This window comes from Ascaphus truei, chromosome 1 (assembly GCF_040206685.1).
Source record: "Ascaphus truei isolate aAscTru1 chromosome 1, aAscTru1.hap1, whole genome shotgun sequence".
In the NCBI taxonomy this organism is placed as follows: Eukaryota; Metazoa; Chordata; class Amphibia; order Anura; family Ascaphidae; genus Ascaphus; species Ascaphus truei.
In genome coordinates this window covers 390,171,704-390,192,104 of record NC_134483.1, presented here as the reverse complement: position 1 = coordinate 390,192,104, position 20,401 = coordinate 390,171,704, and the positions used below count along the sequence as shown (strand labels likewise).

Genomic DNA, 20,401 nt, shown 5'->3' with positions numbered 1-20,401 from the left:
TGCAGCGTCTCTCAATTCGCTGTTCCAGCCTACTGAGTCAGTGACTCTGTCACAATATATACATACATACATATATACATACATACACAGTTGTGTGAAAAAGAAAGTATACCCTCTTTGAATTCTATGGTTTTACATATCAGAACATAATAGCAATCATCTGTTCCTTAGCATGTCTAAAAATTAGGTAAATACAACCTCAGATGAACAGTACATGACATATTACACGTCATGATTTATTTAACAAAAATAAGGCCAAAATGGAGACGCTATGTGTGAAAAACCAAGTACACCCTTACTGCTTCCATAGAAATTAAGATGCTAAGTAGCAGACAGGTGCTGCTAATCAAATGCCCTTGATTAACTGATCATCAGCAAGTGTGACCACCTCTATAAAAGCCGACGTTTTAGCAGTTTGCTGGTCTGGAGCATACAGGTGTGTGTTAACACAATGCCAAGGAGGAAAGACATTAGCAATGATCTTAGAGAAGCAATTGTTGCTGCCCATCAATCTGGGAAGGGTTATAAGGCCATTTCCAAACAATTTAAAGTCCATCATTCTACAGTGAGAAAGATTATTCAAAAGTGGAAAACATTCAAGACAATTGCCAATCTTCCCAGGAGTGGACTTCCCAGAAAATTCACCCCGAGGTCAGACCGTGCAATGCTCAGAGAAATTGCAAAAAAACAAGAGTTACATCTCAGACTCTGCAGGCCTCAGTAAGCATGTTAAATGTTAAAGTTCATGACAGTAAAATTAGAAAAAGACTGAACAAGTTTGGTTTGTTTGGAAGGATTGCCAGGAGAAAGCCTCTTCTCTCTAAAAAGAACTTGGCAGCATGGCTTAGGTTTGCAAAGTTGCATCTGAACAAACCACAAGACTTCTGGAACAATGTCCTTTTATATATGTAGCCCCGGTCTTATTTTGCCTCCAGAGATCCCCCTCCGTGATTGCCGAGCGGTCGCGGGTGCCGCCGGAGCCAGCAACGGACCCGCCGGCTGCTCGCGAAGGTGGGGGCCGGAGCAGGGAGTGCTCTGAGTCCCTGGAGTCTCTGTGGCATACCCGGCTAGCGGGGGCCGCCATGACAGGATGCGCGAACGTGTGTGTGATCACGCATGCACAGGAACAGGCCGGGAGTTGTTGCGGCGGCCATCAGGGACTCGCGCATGCGCAGGGCAAGTGCACACGTGGCCCCAATGTATTTGCAGCCTCTGCGGGACTACAGTTCCCAGGAGGCTTAGGGCCAAGTCCCCCAGGTGTCTGCAAGCGGCCAATGGGAGCGCAAGGTTACTGGGAGAGCAGAAAGAGATACATTTCGCGGGCTTGGGCAACAGCAGTTGGAGCTGGAGCAGGAAGGGGAAGGAAGGGTGTAGGGAGCGAGTGGCTCCTACACCAGGTAAGGTAGTTCCCTAGATCCCAGACAGGCCCCAATCCCCACCAGGGTAGGGGATAAGTACTGAGGGATGGCCCCTAGATTAGGGACCCTGCCCTTAGCAGTGTGTGGAGTGTGCAGTCTTGTCAGTGTCATGGCTGTCAGTGCTGTGTGCGCTGACAAGTAGGCACAGTGTGTGCACCACGGTTGCTGCAGGTACTGTATGAGTGCAGTGTGTTTGCTGCAGGTGATAGGTTGAGTTAGTCAGAGGGGATCTGGAAGGAGGTGAACGGAGAGGTAGAGTGGGTGCAGGGGGTCAGTAACCCGCCTGCATAGGACAGGCTACCCCGTAGGCTCCTAGGAGTGTTCCCTGAAGTCACCAAAGGTTGCTGTGCTGCAGGGACGCCCATAGTGGTAGCGAGCATCACCCTTTTCTGTGTAGACAGCTAGGGGCAAAGGGACAAGCGTGCAGAGCGGGCTTGCTGGTGAGTCGTCTGGGACCAGACGGCTGGACATTGAGATCCAGGAGGCAGACCGCTGATTCATCTGACCCTTTGCGAAGAGGTACCGGTCACCGCCGTGACCGGAAGGTACTATAACATCAAGTGCACCAACACCGGTCAACAGGCGCTGATCCCGCCTTAGGCTAAACTCTTTAGGAACACTGAGCGAGTGGTTAAAGAACTGAACCTATACCAACACATTACCGTACACGGACACGGTGTGGAGCACGCGGTAGCGGGACTGAGACAGTACTCTTTAGGAGCGTGGCTGAGCCACTACCGTTATAAGGACGGTACCAGTTATTAGGATATGTGTTATGGCTAAGTTACATTATAAGTGAAAATATAGGGATTACGAATCCCTATTTTTTCACTTGTATACTACCGCCGGGACGGACGCACGCGACGGAGCAGAGGTGAACCCTTTCCCCATCCAGCCTACAGGAAATCAAGCAGCAGCAATTCACTTCCTGAAGTCACGGGTCATCGTGAAGTCCACCCAACGAGGGACCGCCGGTTGAAGCCACAGACAAGTTCACCGGTCAGGTTAGATGGCTTTTACCTGTGTTGGCATGTGTTGCCTTGTGAATTAATATATGCCGGGACTCAACTGCTGAATATTTATGGCTTATATGTAGAGGGACTGGGAACCCTGCTCACTTGATACAGTACTTTTTTGAACTGCACGGCTTACCGGGTGGTTTTTTAGAGCACCCAATTAGGGAATTTTTCCCTTACCTTCCTAAGTTACGTTATAGAGTGATAAGGTTGCCGTGCATTATCATTATTACAGTAAAGTTGGTTGCATCACATGTGTGTATGTATTTCTTGCCCAGGGGAATCTCACATCACTGGGATCCTGGGTAAGTGGAGGCGCTGCGCTAGTAAGTGTATAAGTGTTACCCCAGGCTCCCAGCTAGCGGAGGCTCAGATCTCCTGGAGCCGCAGGTGTTGTACAGTGACCTGTAGTTTCTTTGGGAGGGTTCAGAAAAAGGGCTACATATATACAGTATATCACAGTTTAACTAAATAGCATATTAGTGAATGGTTACCTCGAAAGTATTAAACGGTACTTACATGATCTACTGTTAATGCAGCACATGGATGATAGTGTGAAAAATTAATACCAGAATCATTCCCGGAACACACATACTTTTCAAGATCATTGTATCTCTCTTTGTACAACACTGGGAAATTGAAATTGGGAAAAGAAAATTGAAATGTAAATTTATGAAAATCTTTAGATCATTATGCTACTTTCACTTTTTAGATAGCTTTAATATGTATATTACCTAAGCGAACATGGTAAGATTTATTTTCTGTGTTCATTGCTTTTTGTTTTCCTTGTTTGTGAGTTAATTTTGAGCAGCTGGTGCTTTTAATGATTTGGTCACTGCACTTCCATTGATGTTTTACGGACTGCAGCCACCTTTAAAATAATAAGGACAAAACATTTTAATAAGCTACTGTACTGTATAACGTACATTGCTAATGCTCATTAATCTGCACACGTTTATTTTTGCAAAACATGGGGTTTCTGAGCTGCAACCTTTGATGTCGCATGCCCTCCGTAGCACCGGTACCGCTGATTTTTAATAGTAAGGTGATAAATTGTTTAGTGTGTGTAGTGTTAGGCTAATGAATGTCCAACAGTAAGACCAAAACGTTGGTAATATGCCTTATTCACTTGGGTCTGATTAAAAGTACTTTTAAAGTGCCCAGCTTGCTTCCTTATATTGAACCCAGTGTCTGCCATCCTGTTTCAAACAGACGAAAAATACATTTTATCCATATTGGTCCCCCATTTTACGTTTGTGAAGAAAAGGAAATAATAGGCAGCATGATACCTTTTTTTGGACCTACAATGGATTACAGTTCCCAAGCTTTTGAGCTTCACAAAGTTCTTCTTCAGGTATAGCAGTTGTGCAGCAAGTCAGAGATTATATATAATTTGTAGTATGCGGATTTACAGTGGGGAGTGGGAAACTATATGTAATAGAGGAAATGTTAGTCTAACCACATTGTTGATTGCTGCCTGAACCAGAGATTAATTTCACATCAATAGCAGTAGTCACGTATTTCTCCATTGACAATTTCCCCACGTGACTACCAACACCAAATCGATGTACAGTAGTGTAGCAAAGCTTGCTGTCTCCAGCACCGATGCAAGCTGCCTTCATGTGACCGTGATGGCCCCTGGCACCACAGAGATAATGCTTTGGAGGCCCTATTTAGAAGCACGGACCACTCGCAGGGCGACTGCGAGAGACACGGACTCTGAAGCTGCAGATTAATTTTCTTTCGGCCGCAGCTCCATGGACAGTAAGTCTTACTACATCTGTATCTTCCTCTACTGCACGTCTTCTCCCTATTCCCACTCTAAATCATTATGCTAAAACATGTATATAATCTCTGACTTGCTGTGCAACGGCAGTACCTGCAAGAGGCTCAAAAGCTTGTACACTGTAAACCAAGGGTGCGCAAACTAGGGTGCGCGGGCGGTTGCAGAGGCCCGGCGCTGTTCCCCAAAGCATTTAAATGAAATGCCAGGGGATCGCGTGAGGCCTCTGCAACTCTATACTTACCAAGATTCAGTCGCTCTGTGATGCATCGCTACAGCAACGCTGCGTCAAATGACACCGTCGGGTCATTTGACGCAGCTCTAAGGTAGGGAGGGGGCGCGTGCTTCGAGGCAGGGAAGACGGGGGCGCAGCAGCAAAAGTTTGCGCTCCCCTGCTGTAAACTATTGTTGGTCCTATAATAGGTTTAAAACTACCTATTTTTTTTCCTTTTCAAACAGAAATTATTTTCAAAAACCTACTCCGTATAATAACGGTCGTTTGGTTATAACTAGGACAAAAACATTATAGGGACACCTGACAATTTTCTTAGTTTTCTTTAGCTAAAACAGTATGTTTGTGGAAAGGAAGGAGATTTGGTATCTAGAATTTTATATAGAAACTTATTGTACAATGTATCATGTTCCTTTTTTGGATAGAGTATAAAAAAAATTCACCCTGAAAATGGAAAAAAAAAAAAATATATGCGTTTTAAACTTCAGGCAGTAGTTTCAATGGTGTATTCAAATCCATTTGCTTTCTAATATGAAATATGCACGTCTATACTCTTTTTTAAAAATTTCAACTGCTATTCATTCAAACTTACTCAGTAAGGTGTTCTGGGTTACTGATAGTTGCTGACAAAGCCAAAAATGGACATCGGATCATAACCAGAAGGTGTTCCCACACCTCTGCCCCAATTTCTCCTCCCAGACAGTGGACCTACAGTAGCAATATACAGCATAATATAATAAAGTTTAGTCATATATAGTAAGTTGTGTCTGGGTGTATCATTATTTAGTAACTGTAGTTACATGAGAAAGTAGCGGTGTAGGAAAATACGACTTTGGGACTCACCCCCCATTTCTCATATAAAAACATTAACTACATAGAAAGGAAATGTATTGGATGTTATATTTTCTTAAAGTAGACAATATGACAGGTTATATGGGGTGTAATGTGGCCTATTCAGACAAAAATGTAAATAGACACACTATAAAGAATACAAACATCACAATATTTTTTGCATGACAATTAGACTATCGAAGTCATGTGATCTAATATGCACTTGGCATCAAAACCTAGTAAAAAGTGTAACTGGTTTGGTACAATAATATCAGTAAAGATGAATTATCTTCTGAAATTGCTTTACTGTATCTGTTTCATAGCCTTCCTATTATTGTTCCAACCAAAGTTCTGAGTGATATGCAAAACAAAATTTACACATTTATTTTAGGGGGGGGAGGGGTGGAAGCCAAGAATAAAAAGAGGTGTATTTAGTACATTAAAAGCAGATGGGGGATCTAGCTTTGCCATTACTAAATAAATATTATGCCGCAGCATATTTAAGCCATTTACCAGCATGGCATAGACCCAAACAAGCAATTAAATGGTTAGAAATAGAAGCTAGTGAGATACCTACACAGAGTATAGACTCTGTTATGGATTCCCCCCAAAATAGACCTAAAGAGGTGTATAACCACCCAATTATTAAGTTTACTTTGAGTGTATGGGTTACATGGGAGAAAAAGAAGGGGTTAAGGGGACAAACCTCACTTATTACTCCATTATGGAGGAATGTAGAATTCCTCCTAGGTTGTATACCAGAAAGGAATAATATTTGGATCACAAAAGGTGTTATCAGGATTAGAGATACAGCTGAACCCCCGTTATAACGCGGTCCTTGGGGTCCACAACAGGAATTGAACCCAGGACCTTTCACATATTGGTACCAATAGAGGATAAATATATTTATAGGGTATGTCTTGTCACACCAAGCCTATGCTGTTAAGGTAAGGCATTGGTACCAGTACAGTATATCAAAGGTCCTGGATTCAATTCCTGTATGATATGGTTTAATTTATAATTTCTAAATTAATAATTTATTATTTACATAATTTATAAATTATGCCATATCATACAGGAATCGAACCCAGGACCTTTCATATGCTAGTTAAATTTAACATTTACATAGTCAACGGTGTCAACGGTGTCAACGGTGTCAACGGTGTCAACGGTGTCAACGGTGTCAACGGTGTCAACGGTGTCAACGTGCTGTAGAGGATAAATATATTTATAGGGTACGTCTTGTCACACAAAGCCTATGGTGTAGAGGTAAGCATTGATATCAGTATATGGAAGGTCCTGAGTTCGATCCTGGCATGTGTATAAAATGTATTAATTAATGCTCAATTCCCACATGGTGTGTGTATGTGTCCGTTAGTCAATGAAGCATCGAATTGAATGTTTAACAAATAAATATGCGCGCAAGAGCTGACAGCTGCAGAGAGGAGAGCACGTGGACACAGCACTATGAAGAGAGTAGAGAGTTGACAGCTGCAAATAGGAGAGAATTAGATCAGACAAATATATCCCTCACACCGAATTCTTTAGATACCTCCAGATCAGAGCATTTTTCAATAAACATTCCCCCTACTTGACCACATTTGAGAAGCTCTATCTCACAGAAACTGACACACGTGGACTCACATCGCAGATGTATAGAGAAGTGATCGGTTCTGGGTCCGAAGAGCAACAAAAATGATCCTATATGATGCAATGGGAAGCAGACCTGGGGTAGGAGCTAGAGAGGGAGGATTGGACGGCAATAGTTTCGGCAGTAGTCAAGAGCTCGATATGCACGTCATTCAAGGAGAACGCATATACAGGTTTAATGAGGTGGTACAGTATCTAACCCCACTGAAATTATCTAGCTTTGTTCCAGGATACTCCCCATTGTGCCCTAGACAATGTGGAGAATCTTCTGACCTGTTCACATGCTGTGGTCTTGTCCTCGGATCACCCCTATCTGGGAGGAGATTAGGAATTGGCTTCAGAGGATTTTTGACCTCACAATTCCCCTGGACACGTCACTGTTTCTTCTAAACAGACCACTGCCGGGTCTTTCCAAAGCTGGTAATAAATTGATTGCTCATTTTGAAACGGCAACAAGGTGCGTGATCGCAGCATTGTGGAAACAATCCGAAATTCCATCTATCCCCAAGATTAGGAACATAATTTGGTATAATTTGGTTTGTATGCCAGATGGAAAAATTTAACAAGCTTGGTTAATGACACTGGCAGAATTTTTTAAAAATCTGGATGCCTTGGCTGGCCCAGACAGACATCCCAGGGGTTGAGATAAACACAATTTGGCAGTGATAGTCACAAATGCGTTCTCGTTCGATTAGTGAGAAAGATAGAAAGTTGGATAAAATATGGAGAAGACTGATTGGAACCCGGATTTGGACTAGTGAAGGTACAGGTGACCTATATCCTGAAATGGGGAGGTCAGTAACGATCTGGACCCAAGGCAGAGGGGTGGACAGCAGAGGAATAGACCCCCCCCCATCATGTCTCTTATTGTATTTTATTTCACTTCTCGGATAGTTAGTTATATGGCTTTGGAACAGTTGTTAACATTCACACTTTATTGCTGTCGACAAGACACATTGAATGTATGACCTGTCGCTGTTTGATCTAAACAAAACCAATAAAAATTGAATTTATATAAAAAAAATAAATTGTGTTTATAAACCATTTTTACAAAAAGTTTGCAACATTACTCACCTCATCAAATATGACATACTTTATCCTGTTCGCCCATTTCTGGCGATGTGGAGCCAACAGCAGAATTTCCAAACACTGTGGAACAGTAACTAATATCTACAAGAAATGTTTACAAATAAGTTAAAGATGTGTTATATAAGGAAATAAAAAAACAATATTAATGTACTGTACATATATTAAAAAAAATTTTTGTAGATAAGAGGATGGACTGCAAGTCCAGTTTGAAAAATATATTATCTTCTTAAATCAATATTTCGATTCACAAAGAAACCTTTTAAAATATCTTCTGATATCTGTAAAAAAATTACACCAGATTTCTCAGTGGACAGTTGATTTAAGTATTATAAGAAAAATTGTTACTAATGTCTAACTATTGTTAGATCAGTGCAAAGTGACTGATTAACTCATTGTCTCTGTAACGTTAGTTCTCTGTTTAACTAAGAAGTCTTTCACTGCCGACTGGGGCTTATTACCCCACTAATAAGATTCTACAATAATAGAAATCCTGGTTAATGCAAATGTTTCAGAAGTTCACTAAAGGAGCCTTTACTATCTCACTTTCAAGCATGCCTCAATCCACTGCCTATAGAACATCACCTTACAGCACTATCTCCATTTTTTGTCTGTAGAATATATTTTATATTTATAAGACACTTAGGTTAAGATTTAATACAGGGCATAGTTTATATTTTGTGTGCCCCAAAAAAATCTCTCACCCCTAACTACAGTATGTGCCAACATTAAACACTCTCTAGATAAACAGTCCCCTTAGCACCTGCCTATATAAAAATGTAATTCTTATTTACATAAGTATACTAAATGTAACACAATTATTACCCATTAAACCATTCAGTGCTGGAGGGACAATCGTAGCATTGCTTTCCCCGGGAAGATGTTAGTGAGAGGTTAAATCCTCTGGTAGGGATGGGATTGACTACTCTGGTAGTGAATAACTCAGTAGGGAATACTGTATACAGTACTTCTATTGATAAACTAAACTGAATACAATTTGATTTAGTAAATTCCATTTGATAAATTATTAAATAGCATGAAGTATTTATTCATTAGGGTGATGAAACTATTAATGAGGCCAACTGCTTTGATACGTTTGTATTGCATTGTAGCCCTCCATGTGATACGAGTAAAACCCTATAATTTTGGTTCCAAAATGTAATTATACATTGAATATTGAATATCTCTGAAGGCTAATTGATTTTTCTCACCTTTATTAATCTGCCACATTGCCTATATTCATAATAAAACGTTCTACAATACTATATGCACTGAATCCATTCTTGTTCTATATTACAGCATAGAGTGGCAACTTTTATGTAATTAACTGAAATATTTCCACAGGTGGGTGAGCAAAGTTTGCCATAAACCAATGCAAATAGTACTGGAAAATACAAACCTGACTGTTTAGTGCATCACTGCGATAATCCCGTGTGAAAATGCCGCACAGCGCCACTCCCTTTGGCAGTTCCTTGTTAAATCGATTATAGATGGTGGCCACAACTTGATTCACAAGAGCCTAGTATTTAAATAAAATATTGATGACAGATCATTGATTTAATGCAATAAATGTGAACACAAGAGCATGAAGTAAACAAAAACCTTACACGTGTAGAAACTTTTATGACAAATATTATTCTACAATTGTAACTGTTTCTTTTTTCAGGCAAATGTTTCAGTGCAGTAGTTAACCAGGCATGAAACTGCTTGTCACTACAAATGTAGCCAGCATAACTTTTTTCAGGATAGGTTTAATGTTGTCATTTATAAAAAATCATTAACCCCATTGATGCCTGCAACTACTAATGTAAAGCACAGACACCAAAGAATGTAATGGCTTCTTTACACTACCCTACCTACTCCCCTTGGCTACCTAAGAGGCTAGTAAGGCATTACATGGCAATGGTTTACTAACCACAAAGGCAAGCAAAAGGTTAACCCCGGCCATCATCACCACAAAGGGCCAAACCCCCAACACTTATCTCCTCTATCACAACAAACCTGACCCCCCTCTATAGTAATGACCAATAGACCTATTAGCCAAATGTGGCTAATAGGGCTTTTGGCCAATATAAACACAACATACATTTTTTTTAAACCCATTAAAAAAAAACACATTACTATTAGCTTTAATTACTATATACAGTATATAATACATAATCTATAAAAATAACTCATGTTTAAATTAAACCATTGAGTGTCACTAGGTAGCCACAGTGGCACTCAATGGAACCATGAAATAAATAAAGAACACTTACCCCATCAATGTTGAAGAACATCCTCCTGTTGAAGGTTGGAGCCCTCCAGAACAATTCCAAAAATGGGCAGATTACAGGGTTTACCCCTTACTTAACTTAGCGGTTAGTAAAGTATTGCTATGCTGTTAGGTATTGAAGGTGGTAGGTAGGGTGGTGTTAAGGCATACATATTAACCTTTTTGTAGCCTTTAGTGATCAGATAGTCATAGAACCTACAGTATGCTCAACTGACCACTTGCTCTACTAAGAGGTTCATATTGTGTGCAATGTAAATCGTCTACATTTTTATCACCTATTCTAGGTTTGTTCTGTTAGATTCTTTAGTACATTTTGAGAAGGAGATATAAAGAGAGAACAATGACGCTCAAAGACAGTGAGGTGTATCTGACAAAGATTGAAGAGTTCCTTTCTAAATTCATCATTATTATATAGAAATCTGTAAAGCATATTAGCCATGCTAAGTCTTCTGCAACATGTCTTGTGGAGTCACATCCATGAGACATTCTATGAATCTTTAGAAAAGATGGTGGTTGCCATAAAAGGTCTTATTTAGCAAAACTGTCACTAAAGCTCTTTGTTGTGGCTTAATAAAAAAATGGGAGGAAAGGACAGTTACTTCCATTATGACATGAATGTAAAGAGGAAAGGTTAACGTTATAATTACACCTCGTAAGATCTACCTTTGTAGGAGCAACATACACGACAACGCCTTCATTGCCTTCTTTTAAGATTTTCTCCATGCAGTAGTAGGATGCATAAGTCTTCCCTGAAGATGTTGGGGCGACAATCACTGCAGACTCATTATTGTCAACCACGTCAAGAAGCTCTCGCTGTTGTACAAATAAAATAAATGATTCCATTAACCTCTAAAGCCTCTGCAATATCTAAACTGCGACATGGTTAAAAAAAATATGGTTCCTACAGTACATGTACAAAATGTCCCTCTTAAAAGTAGCGTACTGTACCTGCCAAGTGTCTGGAATAAAATGCTGAACTCTAGGGTCAGGGTCATTTCTCTCTTTTCTTATCAGGTAATGACCCATGTACTGCAGCTGAAACCGAGCAGCTCCAATGTCAACTGAATATTGAATCTTTTTTTGGCCTCCAGCCTTGGTTACCTGTGAAGATTTACATATTTTACCATGACTGCACTTCATTTGTTTTTCATACTACTCTATGTGTAATGGCTCGTTCTGATAGTAAACGAGTAAGATCTGTCCAGAAAATGGAAATGGTACTTGTTTACAATTGATTTTGCCTCTAATTTCAGCATATTCTTAAATGTAGGTAGCTTATTAAAACAATTATGCAGAGTTTATTCGCCTAGGAGCATGGAAATATATATAGATTCTCCTCTCACATTCAAAATGTATCTAAAACCTGTCGCTTTTTCCTCTGCAATATCACAAAGATACGCCCTTTCCTCTGTTGCTCGACTGTTAAAACTCTGACACATGCCCTCATTCTCTCCCGTCTCAATTACTGCAACCTCCTGCTGTCCGGCCTTCCTGCCTCTCACCTGTCTCCCCTACAATCTAGCCTAAACACTGCCAAAATCACTCTATTCTTTCCTAAATCAATCTCAGCGTCTCCCCTGCTGAAAACCCTCTCCTGGCTTCCGATCAAATCCTGTATCACACACTCAATTCTCCCCCTCCCTTTTAAAGCTTAACACTCTTCTCCTCCTTACATCTCAGCCCTAATTTCTCGCTATGCACCATCCCGACTCTTGCGTTCTGCTCAAGGATGTACCCCCTTTGAATCGAAAGCCCTCTCCCGCCTTAAACCTTTCTAACTGACTGCCCCACATCTCTGGAAGGCCCTGCCTCTCAATATCCGACTAGCACCCTCTCTATTTACCTTTAAGACCCACCTAAAAACACCTCTGCTTAACGAAGCATATGAGTAGCTCCATAGCTGATACTATACACCTCATACATACAGACGCACTTACCAGAACACCCTCCTACTGTCTGTATACACACAAACACACACACACACACACACACACACACACACACACACACACACACACACACACACACACACACACGTAACAAGGACTAATTATAGTATAATGTAATACAATAAATAAACATGTCAAAAACGAATGTTGTTCTTACTAGGAATTTATTACATTTATGTTTTGTTTTTTTAAAGCGGGTTGGTGGCGGGAATAGGTGACAAGTAGATTTTTTGGTTCGGCGAGTAGATTTTTGGGTGATTTGTCAAGCACTGCGCATAACTAATGTAGTAGGTTCCGATTTGGCACCATATTAAAACCTGCGCATGCGCAGTTGCACCAGTACTCGGAGGATAAGACAGGAATAAAGACCAACATATAGTTGAGTTGTAATGCTATACAGTAATAGTAGCATACATGTGGGAAGCATAGTATAGACGATAATGAGGTACAAATACATACAGTATTACCTGTGGCATCTCGAGCACATTACAATGGAATTCGCGCATGCGCAATGCAAACACCAAACAGGAAGCATGTAGGCACTAATCTGAATGGCACACATAGCTAACATAATAGGCTTCAATCAGGTACAGTAAATATATAGTGCTTATGCCACTGATAGCCACCACACAAGGGGCTTAACAGTAATGGCGAAAAAAGACCCACACACGCCTGCCTACATCAATAATTACACATCCTAATTCATCTCGTGCATGCTCAATGCACACACGGAGCAGGGGATATGATGGCTTTGAGTTGATGATACAGGATACCACAATATTCTTCAATGTATACCATTATTAGTGCTCAAGGCACCCCCACATGGACGCATGCCATCATTACAAGGCTATTATATTCCTGTCAATTATACATCATAAATCCCTTTTAAATCCATTGTGATCATGTTTAGTAAAGCTAGATAGGGGGTTATATGGGCCCACTGTGTGTGTGTGTAAACACCGGTACCTACAGGCGCTGATCCTGCCTTGGGGGAGGGTTCTTTGGGGACACTGAGGGGTGAGTGACCAAGGGACTGGTCCAGTACATTGGACATGGTGTGGGGCACACGCGGTGGTGGGAAATACCTTACGCCACAGGTGGAGGCGGCAAGGCTGCACGTGTTATGTTATTGTATTGCCTAATCTGCTAGTTTGGTGATAAGATATATATATATATATATATATATATATATATAATAATTGTGTATGGTATGTTCTGCATTCATTCATAGTAAACTGTTATACTATATGAATACCACTGTTATTCTTGTCCGGGGGAATCTTACTAATTAGAGGATCCTGGGCAAGTGGAGGCGCTGCCAAGTAAATATTGTGGCCTCAGGCTCCCAGTTAGCGAAGGCTCAGACCTCGCTGAGCCAACAGGTACATACAGCATTAGTAGTCTTTCTATGTGGGCTACATTTGGAGGCGCGGCTGAGAGCTTAGACCTGGGGTGCCCTTATCAGTATCTAAATTGTGCTATCCAATTTTGCCATGTTTGTGCCCTCCCAGACCGAGGTGCGCAAGTGGGCCCAAGAATACAAGATACAGTACCTCTAAATTGTGCCATTGCCGTTGGGCATGTCCCCGCCGCTATGTCCTTGGGCACCGTAGGGGATCAAGTGAGAAAACTCCCGTCCCTGGCGACGGCCCGAGTTATGGACCATAAGAATGATGCTGACCACACGTGGCGTAAAGTCCTATTGGCCACTCAACGGGAAAAATGCCCAGAAGCCGTACCCCCTATACTAACCCTACCTGAAGACCCGGGAATTCATTATTCACTGGTCCATGTGGGCGTAGCCGCAAACCTGGCTATGTCCATGCCTCAGAGAGAAATTTCCGGACCATCATCTGCAGTAACGTATACTCCGTTCCGTACTCCAAAGAGCAGTATAACCCCCACGTGGCCCGCTGCCACTGGTCTAGGAGTGTCCTTTACACCGTCCACTATCTGGCCCACTGAGTAGAAGCAGTATGTCCAGGCTCGATTCATGTAGCCCTTATGTGGGAAATATTACACCTAATGACTTAAGTATACCTGTGCTGGTAGAGGCCATACATCAATCTTCCCATTCGCATCAGTACAGGAAACTGAAGGCGTTCTCCGGAGACAAACCAACGCCCTTAGGAGAGGTGGGTTTTGAGGAATGGATGGATCATGCTGAGCAAGTACTGCCCGAATGGGCCTGCACTGACGCAGTGAGAAGGCAGCGAATTATTGAATGCCTGCGGCCGTCCGCATCCCATATAGTGCATTACTACAGAGATGACCAGCCGGATGCGGACACACACGGGGTATTACATGCACTCACCAAAGCCTACGGAACACCGGTGGACTCGTTCTCCTTGATGGCCAAATTCCACGCACTTGCCCAGAAAGAGGGAGAAATAGTGTCTGACTTTCTTAGGTGCCTGCATCTGGATCTCTGGACGCTGGTAAAGAGGAAAGTTGTGCAGAAGGCTGATGCCGATGGACTCCGGACCATGCAATTCCTGAGGGGACTCCTATCATTACACCTTGTAGCAGTAAGAGTCAGCGGCTGTCTAGTGCCGGGCCAGGACTTGTCATTTGACGAACTTATGGACCGAGTACAGGCTCATGAAACTGTGCTGTTAGGCCAGGATCTGAGCACAGCTAAGAAAGCAGGAATTACCTCCAAGGAAGTTAAGATGGGAGAGGCTAGAGTGAAATCCACTGTGGAAGTGAGTCGAGAAAAGGAGGATCCTGAGGAGTGTGAAGTTGACGGTGAAGACTCCACCTTAGAGAGAACTGTCCCCGCTGTTAGGAACCAGTCCGCTAGGAGTAATGTCCAGTGTTTTCATTGTGGCAAGATGGGCCACATCTCTTCCTTCTGTCCCGTAAAAAGGAAGATGGCATCGAGGACTGCGAAATCCATGCTGCGCACCACATTGACCGCTGAAACCGCCCCTTCGTCCGAAGGAGGTACTACCCCAGAGACTAATGAAGTGCCGGCACTGCCACCGATGGGCAGCCGCGTTGGACCGCCAGCCATTGTAAAGGTCATTATTGAAGGCATCTATGTGTCTGCTTTACTGGATACTGGTTCGCAAGTAACCATTGTATATCGACCCTTCTATGATCAGCACCTTCACCGGTTACCCCTACTGTCCGCGGACACTATGAGGTTAAGAGGATTGAGCCATGAAGATTATCCTATTGATGGAGTGGTACGGGTACGTTTGGATATTCCACAGTTGAATACTGGCAAGCATCATCCCATGGAGGTGGAAGCGTTAGTGTGTCCTGAACCCCAAGAACACCCCAGTGCCCCTATAATCATGGGAACCAATACCAACATAGTATAGGCCGTGATCCGTATGTACTTACAGGAGGCGGACGAACTACCCTTGATGGCGCTAGCAGCGTGCCCAGCGTTGCAAGATGAATGTTGTAGGATAGCTGCCGAAGAAGAGCATGGGTTCCTGTACAACATCGATTACGGATTGACGGAGATTCCCCCAGGGGGAGGAAAGATGATGACGACCACCTGTTGCTACCCAGAGAGGCGCAAGGCGGATCGACTATTCTCACTGGAGAGTACTGCAAATGATGACCAACAGCGCGGATACAAGCTGCTGGCCTCAGTGCAAGAATGGCCGTCTAAAATACCGAACAGAGTACGGGTCTATGTAAAGAACCTTTCTCCTTATACCATGCTCATAGATTACGGGCAGCAGTTGGGCCGAATATATCCTGTCACTCCGGAAGAAAAGATGGAAGTTAGATCACAGGCAGCTACCGTTCATACTGCTGTTCCTCAACTGGTGTTTGATTTCGGAGATTCTCCCATGACGGCGGAATGGAAAAAAAGGTTGCAGACTAAGTTAGAAACCAGACAAGAGGTATTCTCTATCAGTGATATGGATGTGGGGTGTAGCCACAGTGCTCAGCATACCATACGGCTTAGCGATACGACTCCCTTCCGAGAACGATCCCGTCGCATCGCCCCGAGGGATGTGGAAGATGTGAGAAAACTGCTACAAGAAATGGAGGAGGCCGGCATTGTCCGGGGATCGCATAGCCCTTACGCTTCGCCCATCGTGGTGGTGCGAAAGAAGAATGTGACGGTACGTCTATGTGTGGACTATAGAACCTTGAATAACCGTACTGTACAAGATCAGTATACCCTTCCGCGGATCGAAGATCTCCTAAATGCCTTCTCGGGGAATAAGTGGTTTAGTGTGTTGGATCTAAGGTCAGGGTACTATCAGGTGCCCATGAACTCTGAATATGTGGTGCACCAGCCACCTTTCAGTGTCTAATGGAAAAGACAATTGGGGATATGAATCCCAGGGAATGCTTAGTGTATCTGGATGATATTATAGTGTTCGGAAAGACATTGGAGGAACATGAAGAAAGGCTGTTGAAAGTGCTGGATCGACTTAGTACCGAAGGACTCAAGCGGTCTATGGATAAATGACGGTTCTGCCGCACCTCAGTGACTTATGTGGGTCACATTGTCTCGGCCGAGGGGATAGCTACCGACCCCGGAAAGATAGAAGCAGTGGTGAATTGGCCGCGGCCCAATAACGTCATGGAATTACGCTCGTTCCTGGGGTTTTGCGGGTATTACCGAAGATTTGTGGAAGGCTACTCATGCAAAGCGAAGATCCTTAATAACCTTCTCAAAATCTACCCCGAGGACATGGGTCGTAAAGCCACTTCCGCTCAAGCACCCTTCGGGGACAAGTGGACTCCTGCATGCGAGCAGGCGTTTCAGGGACTAAAGATGAACTTAACACAGGCTCCAGTGTTGGCGTGCGCAGATCCGGATCGACCGTATATCTTGCATGTGGATGCTAGTTTCAATGGGTTAGGAGTGGTGCTGCACCAGAAATACGATACCGGACTTCAACCAGTGGCGTATGCCAGTAGAAGCCTGACGCCTAGTGAACAAAACTACCCTGTACACAAGTTGGAGTTTCTAGCCCTCAAATGGGCTATAGTGGATAAGCTGCATGACTACTTGTACGAAGTTCACTTTGAGGTCAGGACAGATAACAACCCTATGACATACATCAATACCTCTGCTAAGCTGGATGCTACCGGCCACCGTTGGTTAGCTGTACTTTCAAATGATCAATTTAAACTTAAGTACAAGCCGGGGCCTATGAACATTGGTGCGGATGCCCTATCGCGTCGACCAGGGCTAAATCGTACTCCAGATGAGGAGGTCTGGGAGGAAATTCCGGGACCCGGCATACGGGCCTTGTGCTCTGTAGCAGCAGTGGTAGATGACCGAGTAGTCTTTTCTGAATTAAGGATAGTGGATTCCTTAGGGTGTCAATCAAAGGCAATTCCAAGGGCGTCTCGCCATCCGGAAGGAATGAATATCACTCCGGATAAGATTATTACTTGGAAAGATTTGGTACAGTATCAAATTCATGATCCAGTGGTGGGGATAGTTTATCAAGCTCTGCAACAAGATAACCCTTCAATGCTTAAACGAGCCCCTAAAGACATGGTAGCCCTGCTGATGAAGGAAATGGACAAATTTGAACTGGACAACTGTCTATTGTATAGGGTAGTACCGTATCATAATCATCCAGATAGACGGCAGCTATTCTTACCTAAGATTCTGCAATCCAGAGTCCTCTGAGCATTACATGATGATCACGACCATCTCGGCATTGACAAAACATTCGGGCTACTTCGTGATCGATTCTTTTGGCCGAAAATGAGAGAGTCTGTAGGGATACACTGTAGGCGATGTACCCGCTGTACAGAACGGAAAACACTACCCACTCGGGCTGCGTCCATGGCCCATTTGAAAAGCTCTGGACCTATGGATCTGGTGTGTATGGACTTTCTTTGCATAGAACCTGACACCCGAGGTATTGGAAATGTACTGGTGATCACAGACCACTATACCAGATATGCCTTTCCTACTAAAGACCAATGGGCTGTGACTGTAGCTAAAGTATTATGGTGGAGTAGTATTTCCTTCATTATGGTCTACCAAATCGATTGCATTCGGATCAAGGCCGTGACTTTGAAAGTAACCATATACGAGAATTGCTTAAGTTGCTGAATATTACCTAGTCTCGCACGACACCTTATCACCCTGAAGGGGACGCTATGCCGGAACGGTTTAATAGAACACTGCTCGACATGCTTGGTACCCTGAGAGGCTCACAGAAGACTGAATGGAGTAAACATGTAGAGACTTTGGTGCATGCTTATAATTGTACTCGACTTGAGTCTACTGGATACACACCTTATTTTCTGATGTTTGGACAAGAAGCACGGCTACCAGTAGATGTACGCCTGCGAATATCTACTGATGGAGTACCCAACAGGATGCATTTCCAGTATGTTGCAAGGGTTACAAGATAGTTTGCAACAAGCATATATATTGACAGAGAAAGCTTCGGCTCAACTAAATGCGAATAATAAGAGACGTTATGATCACAAAGTACGGCATAAGGAAATTCGTCCAGGGGATGCTGTTCTACTTCGAAACCTGGGCGTCCCCGGAAAGCATAAACTGGCCGACCGATGGAGAGATGGTGTATATGAAGTGGAGTCGCAGATGCCTGGCCTCCCGGTATACTGTATCAAAGACTCAGAAGGCCGGGTAAAGGTATGGCATAGAAATCATCTCCTTCCCACACCTCAAGTAGGGGACGAAGAGTTGGCAGTACCCACTGCTTCGCTAGATGGGGAGCCAAATGTTACAGAGGATGGTCCAGAGACTGTAGATAATACCACCTCTGAGGACTCTATGGAGGGAACCTCTCAAAGGGGCCTTCTGACCGCTGGGGCATCTCCCAATGGAGCAACGGGTAAAGGGCCCCTTGGTCCAACGCCAGATGAGCTGACTCCAATGAGCCAGCCTTTAGACCCACAGAGCCCATGCTTTGTGCCTCAAAGAGACTGTGTTGAAATATTGAGCCCCTCAAGGGAAAAGACTGAGTTCCAAACCGAGATTAGTTACTCTCCAGAGGGAGTAACTGAAGAACAGATGCGCCGAAGTCAGCGAATTAGTCAACCTCCCATGAGAATGACTTATGATCAATTCGGGGCACCCCATTATGAAGCTCAGCAGTGGGCTCGCAGTAGAGTGAGATCTGTGATTGGAATGTTCAACGAAATGTATAATCTCATGTAGAGTATACAGTGATAAGTTATATTCCATACAGTACATGCATTTTATTGTGTAAATATGTGTGACATTGGTTTACGTTCCCAAGCGGGGTCGTTGGATTCTACCGGGGGGAGAATGTAGTGGTGTCCCCCTGGCCCCTCTCTGTACCTCCGCTGCGGGGGGGGGGGGTGATCGCGGGCGCTGTCAGGGACGAGCGGCAGACCCGTCGGCACTTTAGGAAGGTGGGGGCTGAGCAGGGAGCGTTCCTGAGGATCCGCAGCGGCCCGATAGCATAGGGTGCCACCATGTTGTGTCTAGCACATGCGCAGTACCATGCGCAACGGGAGGCACTGAGGAAGTTCGCTCATGCGCAGTGAATAGCACGCGAAGGCAATAGAACAGAGGCTCTGAGCTGGGACTACAATTTCCATGAGCCTCAGCAGGGACATGTGATGCCAGGGAGAGAATAGGAGAGAAGGATTTTGCTGGCAGGCAGGGGAGAGACCATGCTAGCAGTGCGCCCGGGGGAAGCAAGGGGAGAGGAGGTGTGTGTTGCAGGGGGGTCAGTGACCCACTGCATAGGCCAGAGATTCCCCTTAGGCCCCAGTGCGGGCCCTGAGTCACCACTAGCTTGTGGTACTGCTGGGAACAGCCATAGACAGAATCCTTTTACTGAGAATAGCAGACAGGGACACAGTATCCTCTTGCGCTGCTGTGAGAAAGGTGGTTTGGGAGCAAGCTTCTGAAGTCAAGTAAAAACTCAAGTACAGACTCGTGGGAGACTACGCTGGATCGGCGGATCCTTTGCGAAGCACATTTACCGGCTGCTGGAGTGGCCGGAAGGTATTATAAATAAGTACACCAACACCGGTACCTACAAGCGCTGATCCCGCCTTGGGGGAGGGTTCTTGGGGACATTGATGGGTGAGTGACTAAGGGACTGGTCCAGTACATTGGACACGGTGTGGGGCACAGGCGGTGGTGGGAAAGACCTTACGCCACAGGTGGTGGCGGCAAGGCCGCAAGTGTTGTTATTGCCTAATCTGCTAG

The 20,401-nt window shown here is 43.9% G+C and overlaps 1 protein-coding gene across 1 annotated transcript in view; it reads right to left on the bottom strand.

The window, feature by feature from the left end:
* Positions 1–20,401, bottom strand: part of LOC142501681 (putative ATP-dependent RNA helicase DDX60) — a 203,205-nt gene that overhangs the window by 102,996 nt on the left and 79,808 nt on the right. The window contains 7 exon segments of the mRNA XM_075611875.1: positions 2,954–3,063; positions 3,169–3,305; positions 5,042–5,157; positions 8,005–8,100; positions 9,416–9,535; positions 10,955–11,104; positions 11,240–11,392. Coding sequence (XP_075467990.1) covers positions 2,954–3,063; positions 3,169–3,305; positions 5,042–5,157; positions 8,005–8,100; positions 9,416–9,535; positions 10,955–11,104; positions 11,240–11,392 — 882 coding nt within the window.